General features: G+C 43.7%; 1 protein-coding gene across 1 annotated transcript in view; it reads right to left on the reverse strand.

The window, feature by feature from the left end:
• The window catches only part of LOC109676727 (tubulin-specific chaperone cofactor E-like protein), a 131274-nt gene that overhangs the window by 9420 nt on the left and 97046 nt on the right, over nucleotides 1-24808 (reverse strand). The window contains exons 18-23 of the mRNA XM_074066521.1: nucleotides 19660-20221; nucleotides 11638-11837; nucleotides 7163-7546; nucleotides 4727-5013; nucleotides 2852-3132; nucleotides 720-830 (exon numbers count right to left, since the gene is read on the reverse strand). Coding sequence (XP_073922622.1) covers nucleotides 720-830; nucleotides 2852-3132; nucleotides 4727-5013; nucleotides 7163-7546; nucleotides 11638-11837; nucleotides 19660-20221 — 1825 coding nt within the window. The remainder of the gene's footprint in view (nucleotides 1-719; nucleotides 831-2851; nucleotides 3133-4726; nucleotides 5014-7162; nucleotides 7547-11637; nucleotides 11838-19659; nucleotides 20222-24808) is intronic.

The following is a 24808-nucleotide window of genomic DNA, read 5'->3' on the forward strand; positions in this document are numbered from 1 at the left end:
CCCTGCAGGTACAACAGCACTGGCCTGGCTTGACCCAAAGCCCTGGCACAATGCAGCTCAGCAGGACCCTGGTGAATCCCATGTGGGTACCAGGCTCTTTGACTCAGTGATACACCAATTGACATTTTCACGGAGTGTATAAACACCAGCTAATAAGCACTGTAGAAACAGAGAGAAGTATTTTTATCTGCCTGGATGAAGCACATTGTCCCCTTCCATGGAGCCTTTTAGTTAATTAGGCTTTCATGCTCAAGGGATGATAAATTTAGCCGTTGCCTCTGAGTTGTGTAGTTTAGGAAAGGCCGTGGAGCTGGAAGGCAAACCAGCTCCCCTTCAAGTGGCATCCAGGTGGGCTTCACGAAAGACAAGGTCATTTCTACCTTAAGGGAACTACAATTAGGAATAAGACCAGTAGTCCTAGCTTGTTTCAAACATTTCACTTGTGTCTTCAGGACCAAAAGGCTTTGGGCCAGATCAAGCTGGCTTTACACCAGTCTTAAGGCACCTGGCTCTCTCATAAATCTTTCATGTTGGTGTCAAACCATCTTACTTCCTCATGAGTCTGAAAGATCAACTTGGATTTCTCTGATGTTGAACTTTGACTTCTATGGAACTGGCTGAGATCTGTCTATCTATCTATCTAACTATCCATCCTAGATATAGATTTGTTTTCTCCCCGACTGGGCCTTGTGCATGGCGAGATGGTACTTGTCACTCACTGTTTCCATAAGGAGGTGGCTCAATGCACCCGCACAGTTCTCTTCCATTGTCCAGCTCGCAGGTTCGGTTGGGACAGTCTGCCCCCACACAGGGATCTTCAACCACTCCTGCTAAAAAGGAAAACACACGGGAACACACACAACTTGATTTTCACGCCAACATACAGTAGCATTTGGTTACACTGAGGAGATGTTACTTTAGTGCAATTGGAAATGGTTAGACGGCAGCTGCAAATTAACCTACAGAGCAACCTTCCAGAAAGTAATGGTGATTGGGTGCTTGCTATGGGCCTGGTAACTATGCCTCAGGCTTTAGCTGAATTAGTGTGTTTGACCCTCACAGCACTCCTCAAGCTAACCCCTGCTTCATAGCTAAACTTGCCCTAGATCACCACTGAAAGGAAGTGGTAAAGATGGGAAACGCAGACACTTAACTGTGAAGATATACCATAATTACTGCACTTACTCTCTCATGTAATAACTATTTACATTCATATCTTTATATTTGTAGAAAGAGTAGGTCCAAATCATTTGTCTCTATATTCCCAACACCCAGCCACCTCATAGTTAGTTCTCAATAAGTATTTGTCAAAAATGAAAACTGTAGGCCCAGTAAGATCCCAGAAAGGGTCCCCATACTAGCACTTCTTTGATTCATGGTTCACGTTCTCCATACACCTCTATTTGATTTTTATAAAAACAAAGCAAAAGCCTACGTACAATTCACCAGCAGTGACTGAGATTAATGATGCTGTTTTGACAAACTGGCAAGAAGTAAAAGAAAACATAAGTCTCCATAAGACAGCATCATCATGATATTATGAACAATATTTCTGCAACAGAGAACACTACCTGTAAGATATTCAGGTAGCACTTTGTGAGATTTACCAACTGATAGCACTTTGTTTAAAACTTTTTTCTTTAAACAATTTAAAGTGTGGTATGAGAATGACTAAAGAAAGAATGGACAACAGAAAGAAAGAGTAGTTTATAGCTCACAGCAAGAAAAACACTCATTTAAAAATGTGGTCGTCTATCTTCTAACTGGCAAACATGCTCTTCCACAAAAGGAAACTGAGGAATTGTGGATGTGTGGATGTCTAGAGACTCCAGACAAATTTCAAAGTTCAAACACAGTTCATTTGAAAGGTATTTAAGGTATTTCTTATGAGCATAGCAGAGTAAAAATATTAGTTACCAAACAAAACATTTCTGTTCATTTCCAACAGACTAGTAATTTTCTTAAGTTCCTGAGATCACTGAATATATATTTTAATTAACTACATTGTTTTTAGGTTCTGACCTTAGTATATTCCCACACTTGATCAGGTTTAGTCTATAAATTTACCAATGTGCATGTATAGTCCTGGAATGGTCCTGGGTTCTGAAAACAGGAATGTGTCTCTGAGTACAAACACACATTCTGTTTGTTGGTCACAGTATCATACTGCATTGATGGGAGTGGCCACTTATGTATATGGATACACACATATGTATGTTACAAACTTATATGTGTTCATATATATTTATATTTGCTCCATTCATTTGACTAACATGATAAGAAAATGAACAAATTGAATAATGGAAATACTACACACATTGAAATTATTTTCTTACTATAGAAAAAAATAAATGAACCCACAAATCTAAATTTGACCATCTAATTTCATATTTGGAATCCCTTCACAAATCCAACTTCAGCTTCCTTTTGAGCCAGGCACATATAACCGGCTCAATCCCAACTCAACTTGTCACTTGCCATAGGCCTTCCCCTTGTGATATGGGCTCTGACCCATGTTAAAGGGGCCAAGGAAGAGCTGGATTTGGAAAATTAACAAACAGCAGAACCAGACTATATCCCTTCGCCTCAGAAGTCACTGAACTGTGCTCTTCCAACCCAGAGAACCTCATCCTCCCAAGTTTCCTTTTCAAATTCCATCTTTGGATAAAAATGGCAGGGGGGGTCATCTCGTCCTGGAAATGCCCCTCATTGGATGGATACTGCACACCTCACAGCTCCCTACTCTCCACCCCTGGAAGCAGGCTGATGAGTAAAGATGAGGAGAGCAGGTCATCCAAGACAAAGCCATGCTTCCAGCAATGAATCTGCAAAAATAAAATAATTCTCTTACAGCAATTCTCCTTCTCAATCCACTCGGTGCTAAGGATGCCGAAGGAGCGACAGGCCTCCCCATAGGCAGCCAGAGAGCCGCACAGCTGGAATTTCTTGTGGTTGTAGCAGCCGTCCAGGTAGCAGGACTCATAGAAGGGGAGGGGATCGAGGAGCCCATAGCAGGGCTGGAAGAAGCCTTTCATGTCTGTGAGCTTCAGGCAGTAACCCTCGCCCTGCATTGTCTGGATGTGCACGTTGTCACACATGGCTGCATACTGTGAGAACTGCAGCTCGTTGCAGCTGGGGGCGAGAGGTCTGGTCAGAATAAGTGAAGCAAAAACAGCCACCTGAGTTCTCCCATGGAAGGTAAGACCACGTCTGTTGTACCTGTTGTGCTCGCTCTACAAGTTAGTGCAGTAGGCTGTTCCCATGAAAATTAACTATGCACCCTTCAAAGAACTAAGTATCAATAGTCTCTAACCAGCTAAGAGAGTGAAGCAGTAATTCCTAGTGTTTAGATCACTTGACTAGAGTGAAGGTAAAATAAAATAATTCATAGCCAAAGTGCCATATGAAAGGCAGACATTGATATAGTAACAGCTAGCACTTTGATATCATTCAGTGATATAATAACCATTAACAGGTATTGACAGAATAACGATGATAATAGTAATGATAGATGAAAGAATTAAAGATTTGAAGGGAAATTCAGGAACCTCTTAACCCAGTTCTAGTTTAGCAATCAAAGACCCAAAGCAAAACGTTCACAAGAAGATAGTTTATAAAGAAAAAAATGAAGGGAGCAGGAAGGAAAGGAAGGAGGAATGGAAGGAAAGAGTAAAAACAGAATCAGAACTCCTCAGGAAAAACAGAACTTGGCTTATCATTGGAAAACCCAGAGTGGCTTTAAATGTCCAAAGCTATCTTTTTTCTACCTGTGGGTCACTGAGTGGCACTGTAGAGAAAGCATCAAATTAGGAATCCTGGGCTCTAATCCTGGCTTTCCACTTAACACTGTCTCCTTATATAAATAAGTCATTGTTGTAGCCTCTATTTCTCCAAGGAAAGGAAGAAACTGGACTACATATTATCCACAGTCCTTTGCAGCTCTGGGCCTTACAATTCATAGGATGGTTTAACACATGATAAAGTTATGATTCATTTTATGTGTGGGACAAGGTTGAAGAGGGCTTGGAGCATCACTTCTACACTTGGGTAAACTGATACCTGATGTGTAGAACTTGAAGGACTTGAGCCATTGTACAGGTAAAGAAATACCAGGAAAGAGAAACCTAACTATAGATCCAGAAAGTTAGCAAAATGATTCATCAGCCCAGGGAAACCCTACATCAAGAACCTTTGGACTAACTTGTTCAATTCATTCTATCTCAGCTGGCCAGAGGCAGACCTGATGACAACCTCTGTGACTTACGTTTTCAAAAAGGCTTTCCTGATTCCCACCAACTCTTGCCTGCCAGACCACACTCAAGCTTTCTGGAAAGAGTCAAGGTCACTCAATTAGGCCCACCATTAGGGAGCAAAGGGCCACCTTTCTTCCTCTGAGTCAACTCTTAATTCCACCTCCAGCGGGTGAGTCTAGGTCCTGGCTAGGTCATGACTTTTGATTCTAACCCTGGTGACCCTCTCCTGATTATCTGAGGGCTGGATGACACAATAATTCAGAGTCATATCATTTAAGTCCAGTTCCTTCCTCTGGATTCAAAAATTCCTGGGGCCTCTGATGTACTTGGTGCAGCATTGGAACTCCAAAGGCCCTGGGCTCAGCTCTGCAGGAGAGGAAGGGTGATGGTGATGCTAAAGAGAGGACACCCCCATGGCTGTGGGAAGACTGGGAGCCACCAGCCCGCGGTGTGAGCTCTTTGGACACCCTTACCTCTTCTGCATCCCATTGGTTTTCCAGCTCTGGGCCAGCACCACACTGCTCACCACTGGCTTCCCCCGCAAGGTCACATAGTCATCAGTCAGGTCCCCATTGAAGTTGCCACAGAGGCCACACACTTTGTTCTGCAGTCTCTCACTGATGCTGATCTTAATGATGTTGAAACCATTGTAGTGTATCTGGATGTCAGGGCTGGTATCGATCACCAGAAACCCCTCGCTGCTGTAGATTTTCGTTGCCAACCCAGTTATAAATGGAACATTGACTTGAGTGCCATTCACCTATCAGAGGGGGGAAAGGAAGTCATTATTACCCGTAGAACTGGGGTTAGCTAACTTGTTCAGTAAAGGGCCGGGTGGCTCTGGCCCTGTGATTTCTAACACAACTACCTAACTCTGCCCTCCTGGCTTGACGGCAGCCATCAACAATGTGTAACTAAGCAAGTGTGGCTGTGTTCCAATAAAACTTCATTTACAAAATCAAGTAGCAAGTGTATGTGGCCATAGGTCATAGTTTGCTATCCCTTGCCCTAGAGTTTAAGGGCATGCATTCATCTTACAGTTCCCCCAAAGGAAGCAAATCATGGAGAAGAGAGGGAGAAGGTGAAAGAGAAGAAAATGTCAGGACAGTCTTACCCTCAGTGAATGACTGAGATTCTTTGTGCAAAACTTTCCCCAACATAAACCAATTACTGAAAATGACATCCTAATCTTGCACTGAGGGGAGTCCAACACGGTTAAAATGAATCTGGGGACCACTGCCATGTTTACTGTGTTCTTCTTTCTAATGTTCAGACCTGAGGTCCCCCCAGAGGTCCTATAGGCACAGTATTTTCTGCATTCATCATTTTCCTGCTTTATAACATTTCTCTTCTTAGCCCTTGGGATAGAACATAACGTGCTTTTCCTATTCTTACAAAATAAATTGTTTTTTCCCCTTCAGGTTATTAGTAACTTTTGTTTCATAAAAAAAAAAAAAAGCAGATGCTTCTTTACTGTTTTGGCTAGCTTAGGGTATTTTTTTTCAGCAACACTCTCAATTTTGCTTTCTCGAGTGGTCAATTTCTCACTCCTGTATTCTGGACCCATGCAGTCTGTTCAAGTGGGCCAATTTGCAAAAGGAATTGGGTTGTTAAAAACAGTAGCAGCTTTTTTATTGAAGTTAAAAGCCCACATTAAAATCCAGATTTTTCCCTTTAAACCTGTAAAATACAACCAGTCTTTTGCCTAATACTGGATACTAAGCTATCTGATGACTCTTCAAATAAAGATGTACCCAATGCCTGATTATTTGAACCAATGAAGGAAAGCAGATACAGGGCACTATGACAAATAAATAAATAAATAAATAAAAGTGTGGCTGGGCACCAGTGGTTCACGCCTGTAATCTTAGCTACTTAGGAGGCTGAGATCAGGAGGATCAAGGTTGGAGGCCAACTCAGACAAATAATTTGTGAGACATCTTCAAAATAATCAGAGCAAAATGGACTGGAAGTGTGGCTCCTGCTTTGTAAGCATGAAGCCCTGAATTCAAACCCCAGTCCCACCCAAAAAACCCAAAAGTTGTTAACGTGGCTCTTTCTGCCTTCCTCTGGGTCTATGCTCACACTGGCTCCAGTTTTCAGGTCTACCTGCTGTGACCAGCTGGTTTCGCTAAGAGACTTGGAGGTCACTGTGAATAGTTCATAAAGAAGATTTTCTTCTTAAGTGGAAGGAGTGGAGGAATCCAACTCAGATATTAGCTGTAGGGCTTCCGAGGGCCCCGCATTTATTTACATGCAAGTCTCAGATTCACCAAAACAACACACACACACACACACACACACACACACACCAGTCAATGGGCATAAGGCCCATCTAAGAGGAATTCACCATTTTCTTTCACTTGGTATGTCACCATGGGGACTCTGACAGTGTGTGTGTGGTGGTGGTGGGGAGTGCTCCACTGGGTTTTGCTTAGGTTATGGCGGTTATAGGCAAAATGCCTGCCTTCCCTGTTTGAAAAAAGGATGGGGCGTTGGTGAAGACTGGTCTTGGAGCAGGTGGGCAGACCCAAGAATAATTTGGAAGCTCTTAAAAATAAACTAGATGCTTTCTGGAACTGAATTGAGAGTAAAAGCTAATTTGTCTACATTTTATCACTGGAAACTCTATTAACCACCCTTGCTACTCTTACGGCCCCAAGACACTGAGTTCCCCACTCAGACCTTCATAATCAACAGCAGAAGGTTCAGAGAGCCCATTCTTATGTTCACAGCATCTTTACACTTCTATTCTTTAAAATCGGGTCATCCCTGTATGGCAATAGGAAGCAGTAACCTATTATCCTACAACTTGGTTATCTGGAAAAACCCCCATAAGCAGTCTACTAGCCAAACACCTGTTTCTCAGACCCATTTCTTAAAGACTCAAGGCCAGTCAAGTTTGTCACCTTGACAGTGTTCCGGTCATTGATGAGAATCTGCTCTTCGTTGATGTAGAAATAGACAGGGGAAATGATGGTGAGGTTGGGGGAGGACCACTTGTCGAAGTTGATGATGAGCTGGAAGGAGATGTCGGGCAGTTTCTGGCAGATGGTGGACAGCACGAAGGCGCAGTTGGCGGGGAAGCGCAGGAAGGCGCCGTCGAAGGTGCGGAAGACGCCGCCGCCCGCCGCCAGGCAGTAGGAGGTCTTGGTGCTGAAGCAGCCGCGCACCCCGTGGCGCAGCGCGCACTCCTCGTCCGACTTGCACTGGCGAGGGTCGCATTGGATCAGGTTGCGCCGGAAGCAGCGACAGCGCCGCGTGCAGTCGCTGTTCCAGAACAGCTGCTTGGGCTGGAAGAGAGTTGCCATTTGCATTAAACTCAGGCTGTGGTCAGGACTGGGGACCCCCAATGCCCAGTCCATCTGGACCCTTTACCAGGCTGGCCTAGCCTGTCTTTAATGAGGCTGGAGTTTGCAACAGGGAGCCTTAGGGAGGCTTGTCCCCATTCAAATGCTCATCAGTTCTGTGCAACTCAGATGCCAAATAATATGCAATTTAGACTTTATGGGTTTCAATCAAGAACTCTGGAATCTTTATGGCTGGGTTGTAGAACTAATCAGCCAACCTGAATACGCAGCTGTTAGAGGAAATAGGTGAAGAGGAAAATATATTGTAGTTAAAAAAAAAAAAAAACAAGGAATCACACTTCTAACAAGTGCAGGCTCCACTTCAAGGATGAAATTTAAATTCACTCAAAGAATGAGTGCATTCCATCTTTCTATCTCAAATAGTCAAAGAAAGTGATGGGCAAGTGTTAGGACTAACCCATTTCAACGCCCCATAATATTCACTCTTGGTCTAGCCTACTTCTGATTTTCTGTTGCATGTACCCTCCCCCCCCCCCCATTTCTCTGAGAGAGCCTGTGCACAACATGAAAGATTAAGAGTTGGAATCAGGCCTCTTGGGTGTCAATCTCAACCCTGTCACCCTACATGGGCTGTCTTGGGATTGCACCTAGGACTTCACGTATGCTAGGCAAATGCTCTAACACTGAGCGACATCCTCCGCCCAGTTTGTTCATCTCTAAATTGGAGGTCATATTCATATCCTCAGAGAAGTTGTAAAGGTCAAATTAAATAAGACATGAAAGCATTTTTTCTGGAATATAGAGTAAGCATTCAATAAATAGTAACTACATTTATTAATGCAGAAGATTCACTCATCCTTCTTCTGATGGTGAGGGAATTATATAAAATTATTAAAATACCTACAACATTGTGTATCCTTAAGGAGAGGCAGCTACTATTTTCTATTCTTCCTACACAGATAAAAATCTATAGACAGAACTCTACTTGAAGTTTGTACTCTGATTTTGCATTTATTCTAGACTAAGAATCCCAGGAAACTGGTGGAGATTGGTCATGACTGTCCAAATCAGGTGTGGCCGTGATAAGTAAACTATAAGATAGAGATGTGGGCACTCAATGCACTACAGGTTGAATATCCCTTATCTGAAATGCTACAGGCCAAGACTGTTTTGGATTTTGTTTGCTTTCAGATTTTGGAGTATTCGCATATATATATATATATATATGTGTATATATATGAGTGTATATATATAATGAGATGTCTTGGGTATAGGACTCATGCCTAAGCACAAAATTAATTTATGTTTCATATGTATCTTCTACATATAGCCTGACGGTAACTTAGTGTAACATTTTTAAAATTCTGTCATGATGTGAAAATTTTTATTTGTGGCCAGTGCTCAAAAGATTTTGTATTTTGTAATATAATGGATTTCAGATTTTCAGATTAAAGGTGCATAGCTTGTATCAATTTACCAAACAGTGCTATCCAGAAAAGATGTTTTAATGGCACAAAAAGGCCTCTGATTCTGTCTGGTCACTGTTTTCTGCTTTAACTATAGACTTATCAAGATCCTGATAACCAACTACAGCTATGATTCAGATTCAAGGGTAAATAAATAAAGGGATGAAATCTTCCAATCTAATATACTTCAAGATACCATTGTTGATTCTTTCATCCTCAGAGTAAAGAGTTCCTGGAACCAAGTCCTCTTTTCCTGCAGATTTATAACATATTCCTGGTGCCAGCAACCTCACAAATCAACTTCATTTATCAGATTTACAGAATAATTGAGTGTTTGGTCTGGCCTCTCTCTGATAAGAACTCAGACATTACATTGGTGGAAAGAGAAAAATAACCCGATATATATGGACATGATCAAGGGTAAATAACCCATCCCTGGTGAACTTGATCATGAAACTCACATGGCAGGAAAGCAGCTGGCCCCATGCCACTTTCTTTACCTTAATTAGACATGACAAGGACAGCTGGGTGATTACCCTACTTGCTAATGGCTGGATGTGTTCTCTCTTTATTTCCAGAGAAATCTGCTATATAAACAAGCCCCCGAGCTTGCTTGAATTGTGACAAGTGGCAGTGGATTACTTATTCTGTGAGTTTGCTGCTTCCCAGATACAAGCTATTGTCAGAACCCACTGACTTTCTGATGAAAAACAGATAATAATGTTTATATTACTAATAGCCGAGAGAGCTCTACTGCGCCTTTCTTGAGGGCTTTTTATATGCATCGTTTCGTTAACATGCCTGGATTCTTTATTTACAAAATGTTTCTCGTGAGAATAACAGCAACAACACCACCAGCTGCCAATTATTGAATGACTAGGTGACAGGTATTAGGCCAGTCACCCAGCATAGATTACTTATACAACAACAGCCCTACTGAGTTGGTATTTTTAGCCACACTTCATTCACAGGGAAACAGAAGTTCAGAGAAATGACACAGTTGGTTCAATGTCACACTTCCAGCAGTGGCACAGCTAGGATCAAACACAAGGTTTCATCCCTTAGGCCACACTGACACTCGGGATCCCTGCTGAGGGTTGCCTGACAGAGTGGATGGACAGATAACATTTGATCAGTCTCCAGAATGAAAGCAGAGTATTAGAAGAAAGTCCTTTAAATTTTGAGCCTGGTTATATCTTCTCCCAGCTTATAAGAAAACTGATTTTATTTTCTAATACTTCTGCTTTTCCTCTCTTTCTTTCAAATAATCTGTATTTTTTGGGGGGGAAGGGGTTGGTACTGGGGTTTGAACTCAGGGCCTCCTGCTTGCTAGGCCGGTGCTCTACTGCCTTCAGCCACACTCCTAGCCCTTTTTTGCTTTAGTTATTTTCTAGATAAGGTTTCAAGTTTTTTGCCAGAAACTGACCTTGAACCATGATACTTCTACCTATGCCTCTCACACCCAGCCTCAAATAATACTTCGGTGAGCTAACTTAAATATTACCGCCCCTGAGACGTCCTCTTCGGTTAGTTCTACTCTGCTTTCTTCCTGTGTAACATAACCTTGAAATACATTTTCCAGTGAAAATGAAATCAAAGTAAATATTCACACTCCTGTTCTTTTATTTATTCCCCAAATCAAGGCAACTTAGTTTTTCTTGAATAAGTTAATGCATCTTTAGAAAAACCAGACATTATTTATCTGCCTAGTTGATTTCCAGTTCAGGCATTTCAATTAGATTTCTTTTAAATGCTACTTCTTTCTTTCATTTAAAATTGATCCGCTCTGTGGGGTATTATTTTTCACTTGTTGATATGTTATTTTGTAATTGTTCTTTAGAGTACATTCATTTTCTTTCCTGAATAGATTATCAAGTTCTTTAAGGCAGGGAACATGCTTTGTCACCACACAGTGGCTGGCAAGTAGCAGATATTCAGTATTTGGGGTTAAATGTCTACTCACCCACATAAGGTTTGGTGATTTTTAAACAGACTGAAGATCTTCTCTGGCAAGACCGTTTCATGCCTAGTAAAATGGAACATTTAAAAAGATTGCAATAGTGGGGGCACTTGCCCAGCATGTGCAAGGCCCTGGGTTCCATCTCCAAAGACGGCCCAAAACAAACAAACAAAAAATATGCGAAGTCTAAGAAGTGAGCTAATATGTTTTCTTAGGAAACACCAATGAAGGGCCTCTTCACCAGCTTTCTGTTTAAGCCTCCACAGAGAGAGAAGGAAGCAAGGGGGGGCGGGGTTCAATAGCTAGAGGGAAAGCCTCTCTCCCTAGCATGGAGCGCCATATTTTCCAGTTTAAAATGTCCTTGGTTAAGACAGCTACAAATGTCAGATTCATAACCCCTCTATTTCCAAAGTCGAGCCACATCTTGCAAACTCAGATTTATAGAAGAACTCGGGGGGGGGGGGTGCCTAGGCTTCCAGAGAAAGACAGGACAGAGAGTAGCAGGCCTTGACCATGTGGAGGAGGGAGGAGGGTCTTCCAGATCTCCTAGTGAGCAAGAGCTTCCTCTGAGCCTTACTTGACCTCTGCCCCGGCCCACCTTCCTGGCAGGAGCCCCACAGTCTCAAGGCGCTGCCTCCCGTCTGTACCTCGTAGTATTTGCCGTCTGAGTAGCAGCCGCAGCTGTGGGGCAGGATGCAGCTCTTGCCGTTGAGGACATAGCCCGTGTCACACTGACAGCCCTCCACGCAGTAGTGGTTGCAGTCGCTCTTCAGGCGGATTGCAGCGCAGCGGGGCTGGCAGACGCTCACACAACTCTCATAGTGGCTGTTGGGGGGGCAGGTGACCGCTGGAACAGAAGGGACAAATCAGGACTTGCACAGTCACAAGGTGCTGGGAATCGCTTCCTTGCAACCCTGGCTCAAGGAGATGGAGGCGTAGGGTGAGGAGGTGGTGAGGATCACCACATTTAGCCGTTACCACCCTCTCTGCTGATGGAAGGCCTCAGTCTGACTCACTGATGCTTAAGTGACAGGCCAGAGTGAATTGGAGGGTGCTTGGAGCTTCTTGAGAGGTTTCGGAGGTCTTCAATACCTGCTACCTGAAACGCAGCACTCGACACGAACCCCCACCTCACTTAGACATGTGGTACACCCATCCTGCCTGGAGGTGCTCACTCATTTTGATCTCTCAGGCCATCAAACTCCCCATTCATTAAGGCGCAGTCAGTGCCTCACCCATATTGCTCACTCCTCCTATACTGGTGCTGACCCCCCTTCTCAGAACTTCTACAGAACCTTCTAAGCCAGTGGCTTATCAACAGTAGACTCCAGCACCATAACCTCCAGGAGACTGGTGCACTGTGTATGTAACCAGGTGTGAAAACTGCTCACATCAGCTATGTTCTACCACTTTCCAAATGCATCTGGATGCATTTTTGGAAAGCAGGATGCATAAATGTTCAGTTAAGTATTAGCCAGTCTTTAAAGATGGGTTCACTTAGAAGTTTTACAGAAGCTATTATCTCAATGTATAGTAAAAGCAAAACTATGATTATGTCAGAATATCTACTCTATACAATAATTTTCAATAGGTATGGAAGGATTAGCTGTTATCTAGTGGTAAAAGGTACTTTTGGAGTTCACAATTTTATGATTTTTAACACATATATATTCATATAACCACTACCATAATATTGTATGTTATATAAAAAGCAAATGTATATATTATATATAAAAGTAAATTACATACACACTTATACATATAATACACATAATATATAACATATATGGATATATACACATATATATTATATATATAAGTAAAAAAATATATATCTATACACATCTTTTTTTTTGCACTGCTGAGGATGGAACCCAGGGCCTTTTACACGCTAGGCAAGTGCTCTACTGCTGAGATACATCCCAGCCTTTGTTTTTGTTCTTTGTTGTTTTGAGACAGGGTCTTGCTATGCAGCCCAGGCTGCCCTTGAACTCAGCATGGAGCCCAAGCTGGCTTCACATGCCAGTTTATACTATATATTTTAAAGAATATTTTTAGCTCAAAAGATATCCCTACATGTGGTAGAAAAAGAAAACTGCACAAGTGCAATGAAAACTCAACCTCTGATAAGTTATAATCAATTCTTCCAGAATTTATATGCATATATATGACTGTGTGTGTGTGTGTGTACATTTTATACCTACTTTTTTTTTACATAAATGGGAACACAATTTACAAAACCTTTTGCTCACTGCATCTTCTACTCAGTCTGGAGTTACAGTTATCGTACTGCCTGTGGCAGTGAATATGGCTGTGTGTATATTTGCCCATTGTACATATACTTTTGAGTCTTTTTTTTTTTGTGTGTGATACTGGGGTTTGAACTCAGGACCTCATGCTTGCTAAGCAGGCGCTGTACCACCTTAGTCACACCTCTAGCCCTTTTCTGGTTTGTTTTTCAGGTAGGTTCTCACATTTTTGCCATGGCCACCCTGGACTATGATCCTCTTGTTGCCTCTTATGTAGCTAGGACAGCTGCATGCCACCATGCCTGGCTTGTTGGTTGAGATGGGGTCCAGGCTGGCCTTGAACTGCAATTCTCCTAATCTCTGTCTCCCAAATAGCTGGGATTACAAGCACGAGCCACCATTCCCTGCCCTATTTTTAAGTTTGTTAGTGGAATTTCTGAGTCAAAGTGTACATATCTTGTGTGCATGTGTGTGCATGTGCGTGCATGTGTGTATGTGTGCGCAGGTGTGCATGTGTGTGTGCACATGTGTGCATGTGTGTGCGTGTGTGCATGTGTGTGTGCGTGTGTGCATGTGTGCGTGTGTGCATGTGCGCGCACATGTGTGTGCATGTGTGCGTGTGTGCATGTGTGTGTGTGTGCACGCACATGCTTAGCATGGATCCCAGGACCTCATGCACACTAGGCAAGTGCTCTACCACTCAACTACACTCCTAGCCCCTTAAGTTTTGATGGAAGCTACCGAGCTGCCCTCTAGAGAAGCGACTGGGCCAAGTCCCCTCCTGGGCTCTGTGGGGAGGTGTGCTCCCCGCATCCTCGCTGATTTTATCACCAACTTTTCTGCTACCTGGAACTGGAAAGGTCAGACTACTGTCTCTGATGCAACTCATTTAGCTTTCATTTCTCTGGGAGGCTGTTTATAATTTGTTCATGCATCGCCTTTTCACACCCTTTGTGCATTCTGTGTTGTTGAAATTTCTTCTTATTAAATTGTAAAAGTTCTTTATAAATTAAAAATAGGCTTTTATGTGTCATACATGTTATAAAATATTTATCATTTCTGTTAGTTTGCTGCTTTTAAAAAAATTTGTACTTTTTTGTTTTTGATTATGTTTTTGCCATATAAAGACATAAAATTTTAATACAATCAAATTTATCAGGTTTTCCTCTACAGCTTGGGTGTTTTGCTTAGAAAAGCCCCCTCCACTGCAAGATTATTAAACAAAAGCAACAACAAAACTCCTTTGTTTTCCTCTAGTTCTCCCTCCCTCCTTTTTCTGTTTTGTTTGTTTGCTTTGCTTTGTTTGAGACAGCTTCTTGCTCTGTAGCTCAGACTAGCCTCAAGTTCGTGATCCTCCTGCATCAGCCTCCCAAGTGCTGGGATTACAGGCATATGCTACTACACCCAGCTCTTTGTAGTACTAAGAGCTAAATCTAAGAGCATAAATCTAATTTTTTGTGTTTAATATTTGTTCTGTCTGGACTTTATTTTGCAGTGAGAACCAAAGGAGGGATTTAACTCTTTTGGGGTTTTTTCTCCCCAGCTTCATCCCTTTACTATTTACCAAACATTTTTCTTTCAGTGATTTGAAATGTCAGCTGTCCTATATAAAATTTCTCTTTAATGTTTAGGCATATTTCTGGACATTGCCATCTTTTCACTGCTTGGTCTATCCATTCATGTTCCAGTATCATTTTAGTTTGGTGGGACTGGGATTTGAACTCAGGGCTTCACATTTGCAAACAGGCACTCTACCACTCAAGCCACACCTCCAGTCCATTTTGTTGTGGTTATTTTGGAAATGGGGGTTTCATGAACTATTTGTCCACCTGACCTCAAACCGTGATCCTCCTGATCGCAACCTCTCATGTAGTTAAGATTACAGGCATGAGCCACCAGCACTTGGCTTTGTTTTGTTTTTATTACTAACTTGTTTTATTTAGCTTGTTCATGTGTCAGTAATAACAGTGGTGGAAGCTCTAGAATACTTTCTAATATCTGGGAAGATGTTCACTGCTCTTTCAAGTGTTTCAAATGGGTCCTATCTCTTCAACAAGACTGTAACTCCTGACTTTATATTCCAGATTTTTCTATGGCACCCAGAACAATGGTGAGAACCTGGCAGATGGTTAATAAACATTTGGTTCTCAAAAACAAACTTTCCAATTCTTAACACTGATCTGTTGCTCCTCGAGTGAAGTCCTGAGGACTGTGTAGTGACAACTGGGCTCTACACCTGGACTTGTGCCATGGTCAAGAGCACGCTTTTTGCTGTAGCCAGTAGACTGGATTAGCATTTTGCCCTAGGTGGATAGCAGGTGAATGGACCCCCTGAAAAGCAGCCTAGTGCATCAGAATGGACAAGGGCTTTTGATCTGAGTGTGAGCCTTGGCTCTACCACCAAGTAACACTGTTACGTTGGCAGGTTGTTTACTCTCTCTGAACCTCTCTTTTCTCATCTGTAAAATGGGACTGATACTATCTCCCTTGTCAAGCAGCTGTTAAGATAAAATGTGATGCAAGTTGTAAAGCTACTATGCTTTCTTTCTTCCTTCCTCCCTGGTATTACAATGACAGATTCTGCTATTGATGGCAGTAATCATTGTAGTTGCAGCAGGAATTATTCAACAGGAATTTATTGAATGTGCAGAAAAAAACCCTAATCACCAGACTTTGGACTTTGGATCCTGAAGTAGCAAAAAGTGCCTCTGATAAAAGGAAAATAATCATAATAATCACCTTTACCTGGCCATTTCCCAGATGTTATGGTTTGAATGTGAAATGTTCCCCCACAGACTCCTGATTGTGTGGTTCCCAGCTGGTGGTGCTCATTTGAAAGGTTCTGGAAACTTTAGGAGGTGGGGCCTAGTCAGAGGAAGTAGGTCACAGGGTAAGCCTTAGCCCCCAGCCCTTCCCTCCTTTATTTGCTGTCTATCACCAGATGAGCAGCCTCCTCTTCCACCCACTCCTTCTTCACCACAGGTACAGAAATACAGAACCAAGTGGCCATAGACTGAAATCCCTGCAAGCATGAGCTAAAACAAATCCTTCCTTAAGTTGTTTATGTCAGGTGCTTTGTTACAGCAACATGAAAGTAACTAATACATTGTATGTCAGGTGCTGGGTGACCAGGCCAGAGAGGTGGCATTGCCCCAGGAAAAGCTCAGTCTCTGGAGCCACCTTCCCACTTACCCAAGCCACCTTCCTTGAGAAAGCTACTTTATTTCAGCTTCCTCTTCCTGCGGAAGGGATCATATAGCCAGCCCACACATCATACCCAGAACAGGGCCTAACACACAGCAAGAGTTCAGGATCGCTGTCACTTAGTTCTCGTTTGTTCCTCACACTGTGCCCTCACTATCTACTGCTCTAAGTCCTTGTTAAGAGACTGGAAGAAGGACAGACTCAGCTGAAGCAATTTTAAGATGGGATTAGTAATTAACACACTTTCCCTCCTTTCTCCCTCCAAGCCTATTTGTTCAACCTGAATGAAGAGGCTTTCCAATGTATTACTATTGAGGTAATTGAGTAATAAATTATGTCATTGATAGGAACAGCCAATATCATTGAGAAACACTGCCATTCTACCTTGTTACCAATAAAACACAAGATGAACGGGCAATCTGGTTTAACCCCTCTTCTCCTGAAAGCACCAGATCGATATGTGAGTGCTGAATTGGATTTAGTAAAACAATTGAGGTTTGTTCCTGTGCCTTCTTCTCAGAGGTCAAAGGCACCCCAAATACAGTTACAAGGGACCACATTAAAGCCAGACTTTCTGTTGAGTGACTGAGGTAGACTTCAATCTCTTCCATCCTCTAACCATGTCCCCCAATCTCTACCTACATACTGTCTTCGAAATACATACTTGTTCTCTTATTTTAGTTTCTCTTTGGCCATTCATGACCACCATCCCCTCAGGTGTTCCATTTTTTGTATCTTTGCCCCTGTCCTGAAATGATGAAGCAGAGGAACGTCTAAACCACCCCATGATGGGAACCATTCTCAGTTACCTGCTGGTCCCGATGATGCCTGGGATATGCTGGGGGCAGCTACAGCAGGGATGAGACCCAAGGCTGAGGTTGAGGCAGGGCAAACTTAAGTTTGAGTATCAAAGACAGAGCTCCCCCAACTATTTAGCCAAGGCACAGAGGAGGCCACCAGTATTTGGACAGGACTTTGAGGAGAGAGGACACAGTTGCTGGTAGAGGGGACAGGAGGACAAGAAAAGTTATCTTCATATCCTCTATCCATAGCCAAGCTCTGTAGGGGTGGGGTGACCTTCCTTGAAGGGAGGTTATGGGTCTTGCTGACTCATTTTTTTCCCCTTCCCATGGGTGACAAAAATTGAGATCCATCAGTTTTGGTGAGAATTCCTCCTCAGAGAATGTCCCTGTGGTTGACATGACAGCATATCATGCCCCTCCCTCCATCCCAGCCATCCCATGATTGCAGTACAGCAATCATGCACAGCTACAGATAAAGATGGAACTAGCTCACTGCAGTAGATCTTAAGAGAAAACAGGCCAAGTCTCCTCTTATAAACCTGTTTCTCAATCCTGTAGGGTATGTAGGCCTCTGGATTCTAAGCCTAGTTTTCTGACAATGGAAGGCAAGCTCTCTAGTCCTGCTGTGCTGACCCCAATGAGTCCTGAGTAGTTGTGGGGTTTTATCAGACATGGACTTTTTATAGGCATATTTATTTATTGAAGACATCAGAGGCCAATGTGCCTGAACAATCGACCCGACCAGCATCATGTCCGTCTCTCCTTCACTCAGGGACTGAGGCTGGGTGAAATGGTATTGTTGTCTTTTCTCTCCCACTTCTTTCTACAACCTCCCCTCCGCACGTCCTCATGGACACACAGCGTTTCCATGATTCCAATGACTGTGTGTAGAATGTGAACTGACTGTGTGAACACTAAACCACAATGCTGCTCCTGATTTTACATGTAAATCTTCCTTTCCAGGATGAAAATGGGATTTTGTTCTCTGGGAACCCTGCTGTATTCCTACTCAGAGCTCTAGGCATTCAGCATCAATTTTCAGGCTTTTTATACAGTCAGAGCTTCTAAAAGAAATTTGCTATTGTTAATGAGACTGAGATGGGAAAACAGGTCACAGCAAGTTAGCCAAAGTCTAACAGTGGTTTCTCCCCCTAACCTTTTCCTATTTGGATATGCTATATGCAGACAAATATTCCAGTCCACAGTCTACTAGTGTAGTGAATGGGCTTTGGTGTCAGACAGTCAAATCCTGACTTTGCCACCAAGATTGTCTGACCTTAATCAAGTTACTTAACTCCTCTGAGTCTCAATTTCTCCTTGCCTAATTGGGTTATTGAGAAGAATAAATGAGATAATGTTGGTACAGTGTTTAATGCTAGGCTTGGCTCAGAGAAAACTGTTCACATAACAATACCACTTAGCAGGCCTCTTGAGTGCTGGGATTCCAATTAACTGATTGAACCCTCTTGACATTTCTTTAGTATAAATGGTATAGGCAGCATTATGGCTGTGCTTCAGAAAGGGAAACTGAGCCAAGGAGAAAAAGTGACTTGATCCAAGGTCACACAGATCCTTAAGGACAAAGTCAAGGCTAAAATCCAGTAGCTTCAATAACTTCTGGCATGCTCTTAATATTCTATGTTTTGTAAGCACGATGACTAACATGACATTTATTAATCAAACAGAGTGACACACTTAGAAAAAGTATGTAGGGGGCAGGGGGAAAGGGACAGGGCGGGGGGAGAAGGGTGGAGAAATCACTCAAACGTTGTATGCACATATGAATAAAAGAAAAAAAAAGAAAAAGTGTGTAAATTACCAAAGCAATGATGGACCTATGAGGTTCTAGAAGAATGAATGAATGAACGAACTACCTAATTCTTCCTCCATTAGTCTCTGGTTAGCATTGAGTTCAAATGTCATGCATGGTCCTCCGTGCTTTGCATACACAATCTCATTTCATCTTTCAAGATAACCCATGAACCTAGTGCCAGTGGCTCACACCTGTAATCCTAGCTATTTAGGAGGCAGAGATTGGGAGGATGGTGGTTCAAAGCCAGCTGTGAGCAAACAGTTTGTGAGACCCTATCTCAAAAATACCCAACACAAAAATAGGGTGGCAGAGTGGCTCAAGTGGTAGAATGCCTGCCTAGCAAGCGTGAAGTCCTGAGTTCAAACCCCGGTCCCACACACACACAAAAAAGATGACCCATGAAATAAGTAGTACAAACACCATTTTACAGATAATGCAAAGGAGGTTCTGGGAGCTGAGGTTACATGTCCTGCTTCAGACAGCAAACTCAATGCCAAGTGCATTGCTTCAAATTGCTCCACTCAGTTTGTTCTGACTCTACAGAGTTGGAAGACCAGCCTCCCACAACAATTCCGACAAGGAGAAATAAGAAGGACTCACAGCAGGATGTGTAATTCCTCCAGCCAGTCACTGCAATCCCCTGAGTCTGGCAGGTGCTGGCATAGTTCTGTAGCCAGCTGCAGGCTGTCTGCTCTGCGCCCCCATCAATACAAGAGTCAATCAGGCAGTTCTTATAGAAGAAGGTGGGGTGGACTTTGCTGTGACACTTGGCGAAGCCAGCATTCTGGTTGGGGATCAGGCTGCATAGCTGTTGCACCTTGGAGAAACCTTCAGCCTTGGCACAGGATGGACAGCGGTCCCCACAGCCCACCTGGCAGAAGGTGTCCCTCTTCACCCAGCTCTGCCCAAACTCACTGACACTCAGTGCGAGCAGACCCATGGGCATCTCCAAGTCATCGTCCGGGTTGCCGTTGTAGCGGCCACACAGGCCATAGGTGCTGTTCTGCGTGCTGCGTGGGACTGTGATGGACAGGAAGGTCTTCCAGTCATACACAACCTTCAGGCCAAAGTCAGTCTCCACGACCACATGGAAGCCAAAGGAAAAGATGTTTATCTTCCCTTGCCCCAGTTTCAAGGGCAGATACAGCCTTTCATTGTTGACCTGTAAGAAGGAGAGCAGAGGAAAGCAGAAAAACAGCTGGCCCAGAAATTTCTCAGCTCTCCTTGTCATTAGTTTCTAGAAAGGCAAGTCCCAAGGGGAGCCTGGGAAGGTTGAACACAATCTTTGCATGTAGTGTGTTTATGCCAGCCAACTATTATTATTAGGATTGCAACAGACTTAAATGACTATCCTTTGTACACGAATATACCTATTTATTTCAGTCCCTTCTGTTTATGTCGCATTCTTTTCCCCCCAGGAGTTCAAATTGTTTTCTCCAAGGTAATGAGAGGGTAATAAGAATTCAATTAAAGTTTAGAATAAAATACCTAAACCAAGAACTCTTGTGTTTCTATTTCCAGCTCTACTGTGGATTTATTTTAGGTCAGCCCCAATGTACTCATTCCTTTGGGATTTTGTTTCCTTGGAGGATGGCTTCACTTTGCCAGTCCCTCTGTCTGCCTGGCATGCCACTCTTCAGCCATCAGCCTCCCTCTCATCCTCCAGACCCTGCCCCAAGGTTACCTGTCCTATAAAGCAAGATTTCTGAGTCTGAGACTGTGGTCAGAATTAATCACTCCCTCACCTGGGCAAGCAGAGTGTGTTATTTATACTTTTCTTGTATTCTCCCCCCTGTTTGGCCAAGATCATGTACATGCACACAGCCACTGAAGCACGTAGCACAACCTGCCTTGTGTTATGGTTGATCGTATCTGCTTCTGCCTCACCTACAAGGTTATGAGCAACCTGAGGGCAGGAGGCGTGTGCTATTCATCTTTTTGTCCACCTTTTCCTTGTGACTCCTGGTGGGTATGCAGAACAATGCCTCACACTGAGGGGAACCCTGACTCTGGCTTCAGTCTATAAATTTCTAAATTCAGACCACAGGGAAATCCCTTAACATAAAAGTCCAGAACTGCTCTGCCCTTGAACTATTCTGATTCTAATGAGCCACAGCCTATAGCCTGTGACTGAGTTAGAGTGGGATGGAAAATAGAGTCAACCAGTCAACAGGGGAGCTGGTCTCTGACCAGGAATTTCTTCCCCTGACCTCTTTCATCTCTCCTCAGCAACACCTCTCTCAATCTCATCACTTCTGCCCTGGCTCGGACCCTCCTCATATTTCACTTGACCCCTGAACCATCCTAACTTGCCTTTCTGACTCTAGGCTTGCCTTTCTTCTTCATTCACCCGCGCCTGCCATGCCAGCATTTGAACAATGCAATGGAAAAAAGTGGATCGAATACTTAAGCAATTTGCAGAGTTGGAGCACATGTCTGGTATGCTCAACACATCCTTCTGAGCTCTCTAGGTGCTGGCCTGGAGTCTCAGGGCCAGCCCACTTGCATTCTCCACACCAATCTTGCCCCACAGTTTGCAGTCTCCTAAATGGACCAAGTTGTGTCATCCTGGCCCACCATTTCCTATGATTCAAGCATGAGAAGTGTTTTCTGTGTCACACCCAGGCCTCCCATCCCCAGTCATTGTGACTGTGGGCAAGTGGTAATTCATCTGACCTTGTCCCAAGGGGAACCACTTTGCCTGGAAAGTTATGAGCCACCACTCCCTCTCCTCCATCCCAGGGGTAGCCCTTGGTCAATGACCTGTCAATATTGGGGACCAAGTCCATGGTGAAGGTCATGCTCAGAACTTTTAGAAGCCCAAGCTAAAGCAATCTCTGGCTTAGATCATGCCTTGCTGAGCTCTCTTCCCATGGTGCTTCTCTCACTTCCCCAAGAAGCCCCATCTCAGGTTTGCTCCTAAGGAACCCACCCCAAGGCAGCGAGGAGTCCCTTCATTGGGCAATGCTTACCCTGCAACACTCAACTCAACTCTTTCCACTTCTGGGAATATTTGTCTAGGCAGATTTCAGTCATTCATCCAGCAGGCATTAATTTGGCACTACTGCCTGCCAGGCGCTGTGCTGTGCTGGGATAAAGCATGGGGTCTTTTCTCTAATTGCTCATCACATGTGGTAGAGACAAGAACATAAACAGATAATGAGATCATCTGATCGAAGCAGTAATGGAGGTAAATAGATACACAATCCAGACTCAGCCTGGGGACAGACTCACCAATGCCTGTCCATACCAAGTCCCAAAGGATAAGCAGGGGTTGGGTGGTCAAGAAGGAATGAGAGTCAAGAGGACGGGATTCCAAGGAAAGAGCATAGCCCAAAAAAGGGCACAGATGAAAGAAAACAACCTAATAATATGAAGAATGACCACAATTTAGTGCTGCTAGAGTATAAAATGTGGCCTTGGGAATGGTGGCAAATGAATTTGAAGATGGAGAGGCGATGAGGACCTCCACCACAGAGTGCCTCATGTGCACAGGCCATGACATTAAAGCCTGAAATGTGCCATTCATTCGAGGAAAAAGTCATCCGTGACGTTGTTTCATTTTGTGTTGGTTGAGAGGGGTGGTCTTACTATATAGCCCAGGCTGACCTATAACTCTCTAAGTAGGCCAGGTTGGCCTTGAACTTGCAGTCCTCCTGCCTCCTGAGTGCTGGGATTATAGGTATACCCTTCCATCTGCAGTTCATCTGTGATCTTAAAAAACAGAATTTAAGTAGAACGATGAGGCCAGGGTCACATTACAGAAGCAAATCGCACATAAAATGGCAAATAGGAGATACCAAAGTAGAAACAAGCTACGAAGGACTCTGACCAGGAAGGGATGGGAGAGATGGGATAGCACTGAAGGAAGGCTGGGGTTTGGTCTAGAGTGAGCGTGTCTAGGTTTACAGAGAAGGAAGTTATGGAAAGGGAAAGGCTGAAGACACAGGAGGGAGGTGAGACAACAGGAGCACCAGATATCTGGGATGATTGGGGGTGGGGAAGAAAGGGTGCGATGACCAGTCATTAAGACACATGGTGCCTGGAAGATGACAGGAGGAGAGAGAGAGTAGGCAGTGGGCACAGCTTTCTCCACTGGGAGGCCCAGAGGTAGAAGGAGGTGGGCCCTGTGCAAACATAGAAAAAAAACCAAGACCCAGCAGGTCACTGAAGGAAGCAGAGGCCACAGAGGCCTGGACCTCCCTGAAGGCTCCCACAAGCATCCCTGAAGCTGTGTATTCAGAGGCTTAGATGTGCCCATTTGATTTCCCTTATTCTTACCTAGTGCCACACAAGAGGCTAAACATAAGGAAGGCAAAAATCATAGGATCAAAGCCTAAGGGTTTGCAAATTCTGCCAACACTAAGGAGAACCCTGACAAAGTCATGACTTTTGACTGTGACAGGCTAGGGTCTCCCCATTTCTGACACCCCGTGCATGCTACCTCTATCTTGTACCACTGTCCTGAATCTCTATCCAGGAGTGAAGAATGGAGAAAGAGAGGGAACAGAGAGAGAAGAGGTCAGAGGGAAGGAGGAGGTTGGTATGGCAACAACATTTGATGGATGGGGGCGGGGAGGTGCACAAGAGGACCAGAGAAGGCATAGGGACAAGTGTGGGGAAGTGCATGTCAGAGACAGAAGCACAGCCATTCCTCAGTGTCCATGGGAAGATAGGATTACAGGCATGGGTTCCAGGACCACTGAGATTCCACACCCCAAGGATACTCATGTCTCATATAAAATGGAATAGCATTTTCATGTAACTCACATGTATCCTCCTGTAAACATTAAATCATCTCTAGGTGAACTTATAACATCAAATGTGATGTAAATGCTATGCAAATAGTTGACCTACTGCATTGTTCAAATCAGTGACAAAAATCTGTACACGTTCAGTATATGTTCAATTAATGCTCGGTTGAACCTGTGGATGCAGACCCAGCAGATAGGGAGGGCTAATCATGTCTGAAATGAGATCACACATTAGAGTTTAAGTAGAGTGTTTTTTTAAACAACCAATCCTGGTCTCCTTCTACAGCCTCTTCGGCCCTCACACCCTGCCCTTTGCTCTCCCTCTCCACCTGCCAGTTATTCACTGATACTTCCCTTGCACAGATGCCCTCACCTCATTCTTAGCCTGGAAAATGTGCTCCTTCAGTCTCAGGTCTGGGTCACCTCCTTCAGGAAGCCCTCTCTGAAGCCCTCGAGCTCTCTTCTCATGGACTTCTGTGAGTCACATTTCTGTACCTCTTCCTATTACAGTGACATTGACTGTTGACATGTCCATCTCTCCCACTGGTATCTCAACTCTCTTAAGATAGAAGCTTTGTTTAATTTCTTGACAGAGAATAGGCATTAATAGAAGCTTGTGGAACTAACAGGAGTCAGAGTGATGGCCCAAACCTCACTCTTCTGTGAGGATCACCAGACTGGTAATAAGTGAAAAAGACACTGGGCCATGAAGGGCATGACTGGGCTGAAGCCTGAGGATGGCTGCAGGAGAGCTGTCTCTGTTCAGCTCTGGCTGTGCATGACTGAGCCTGGGTGCATACAGTGCCCCAGGTGAGGCTCACCTCTGGCTGCTCACCTCCACACCCTGTCTGGCCTATAGATAGCATGTTTATTTCTAGCTTCGTTTGGCTTAGTGGATTTTCCCATGCCCTGTAGAGCTGAGATGCAGAGAAAGGTCAGAGTCATAGAAGGATCCCATGTCCCAAAGAGTCACTTGTATGTCATCTTCCATTTCT

Source organism: Castor canadensis, chromosome 2 (assembly GCF_047511655.1).
Source record: "Castor canadensis chromosome 2, mCasCan1.hap1v2, whole genome shotgun sequence".
NCBI lineage: Eukaryota > Metazoa > Chordata > Mammalia > Rodentia > Castoridae > Castor > Castor canadensis.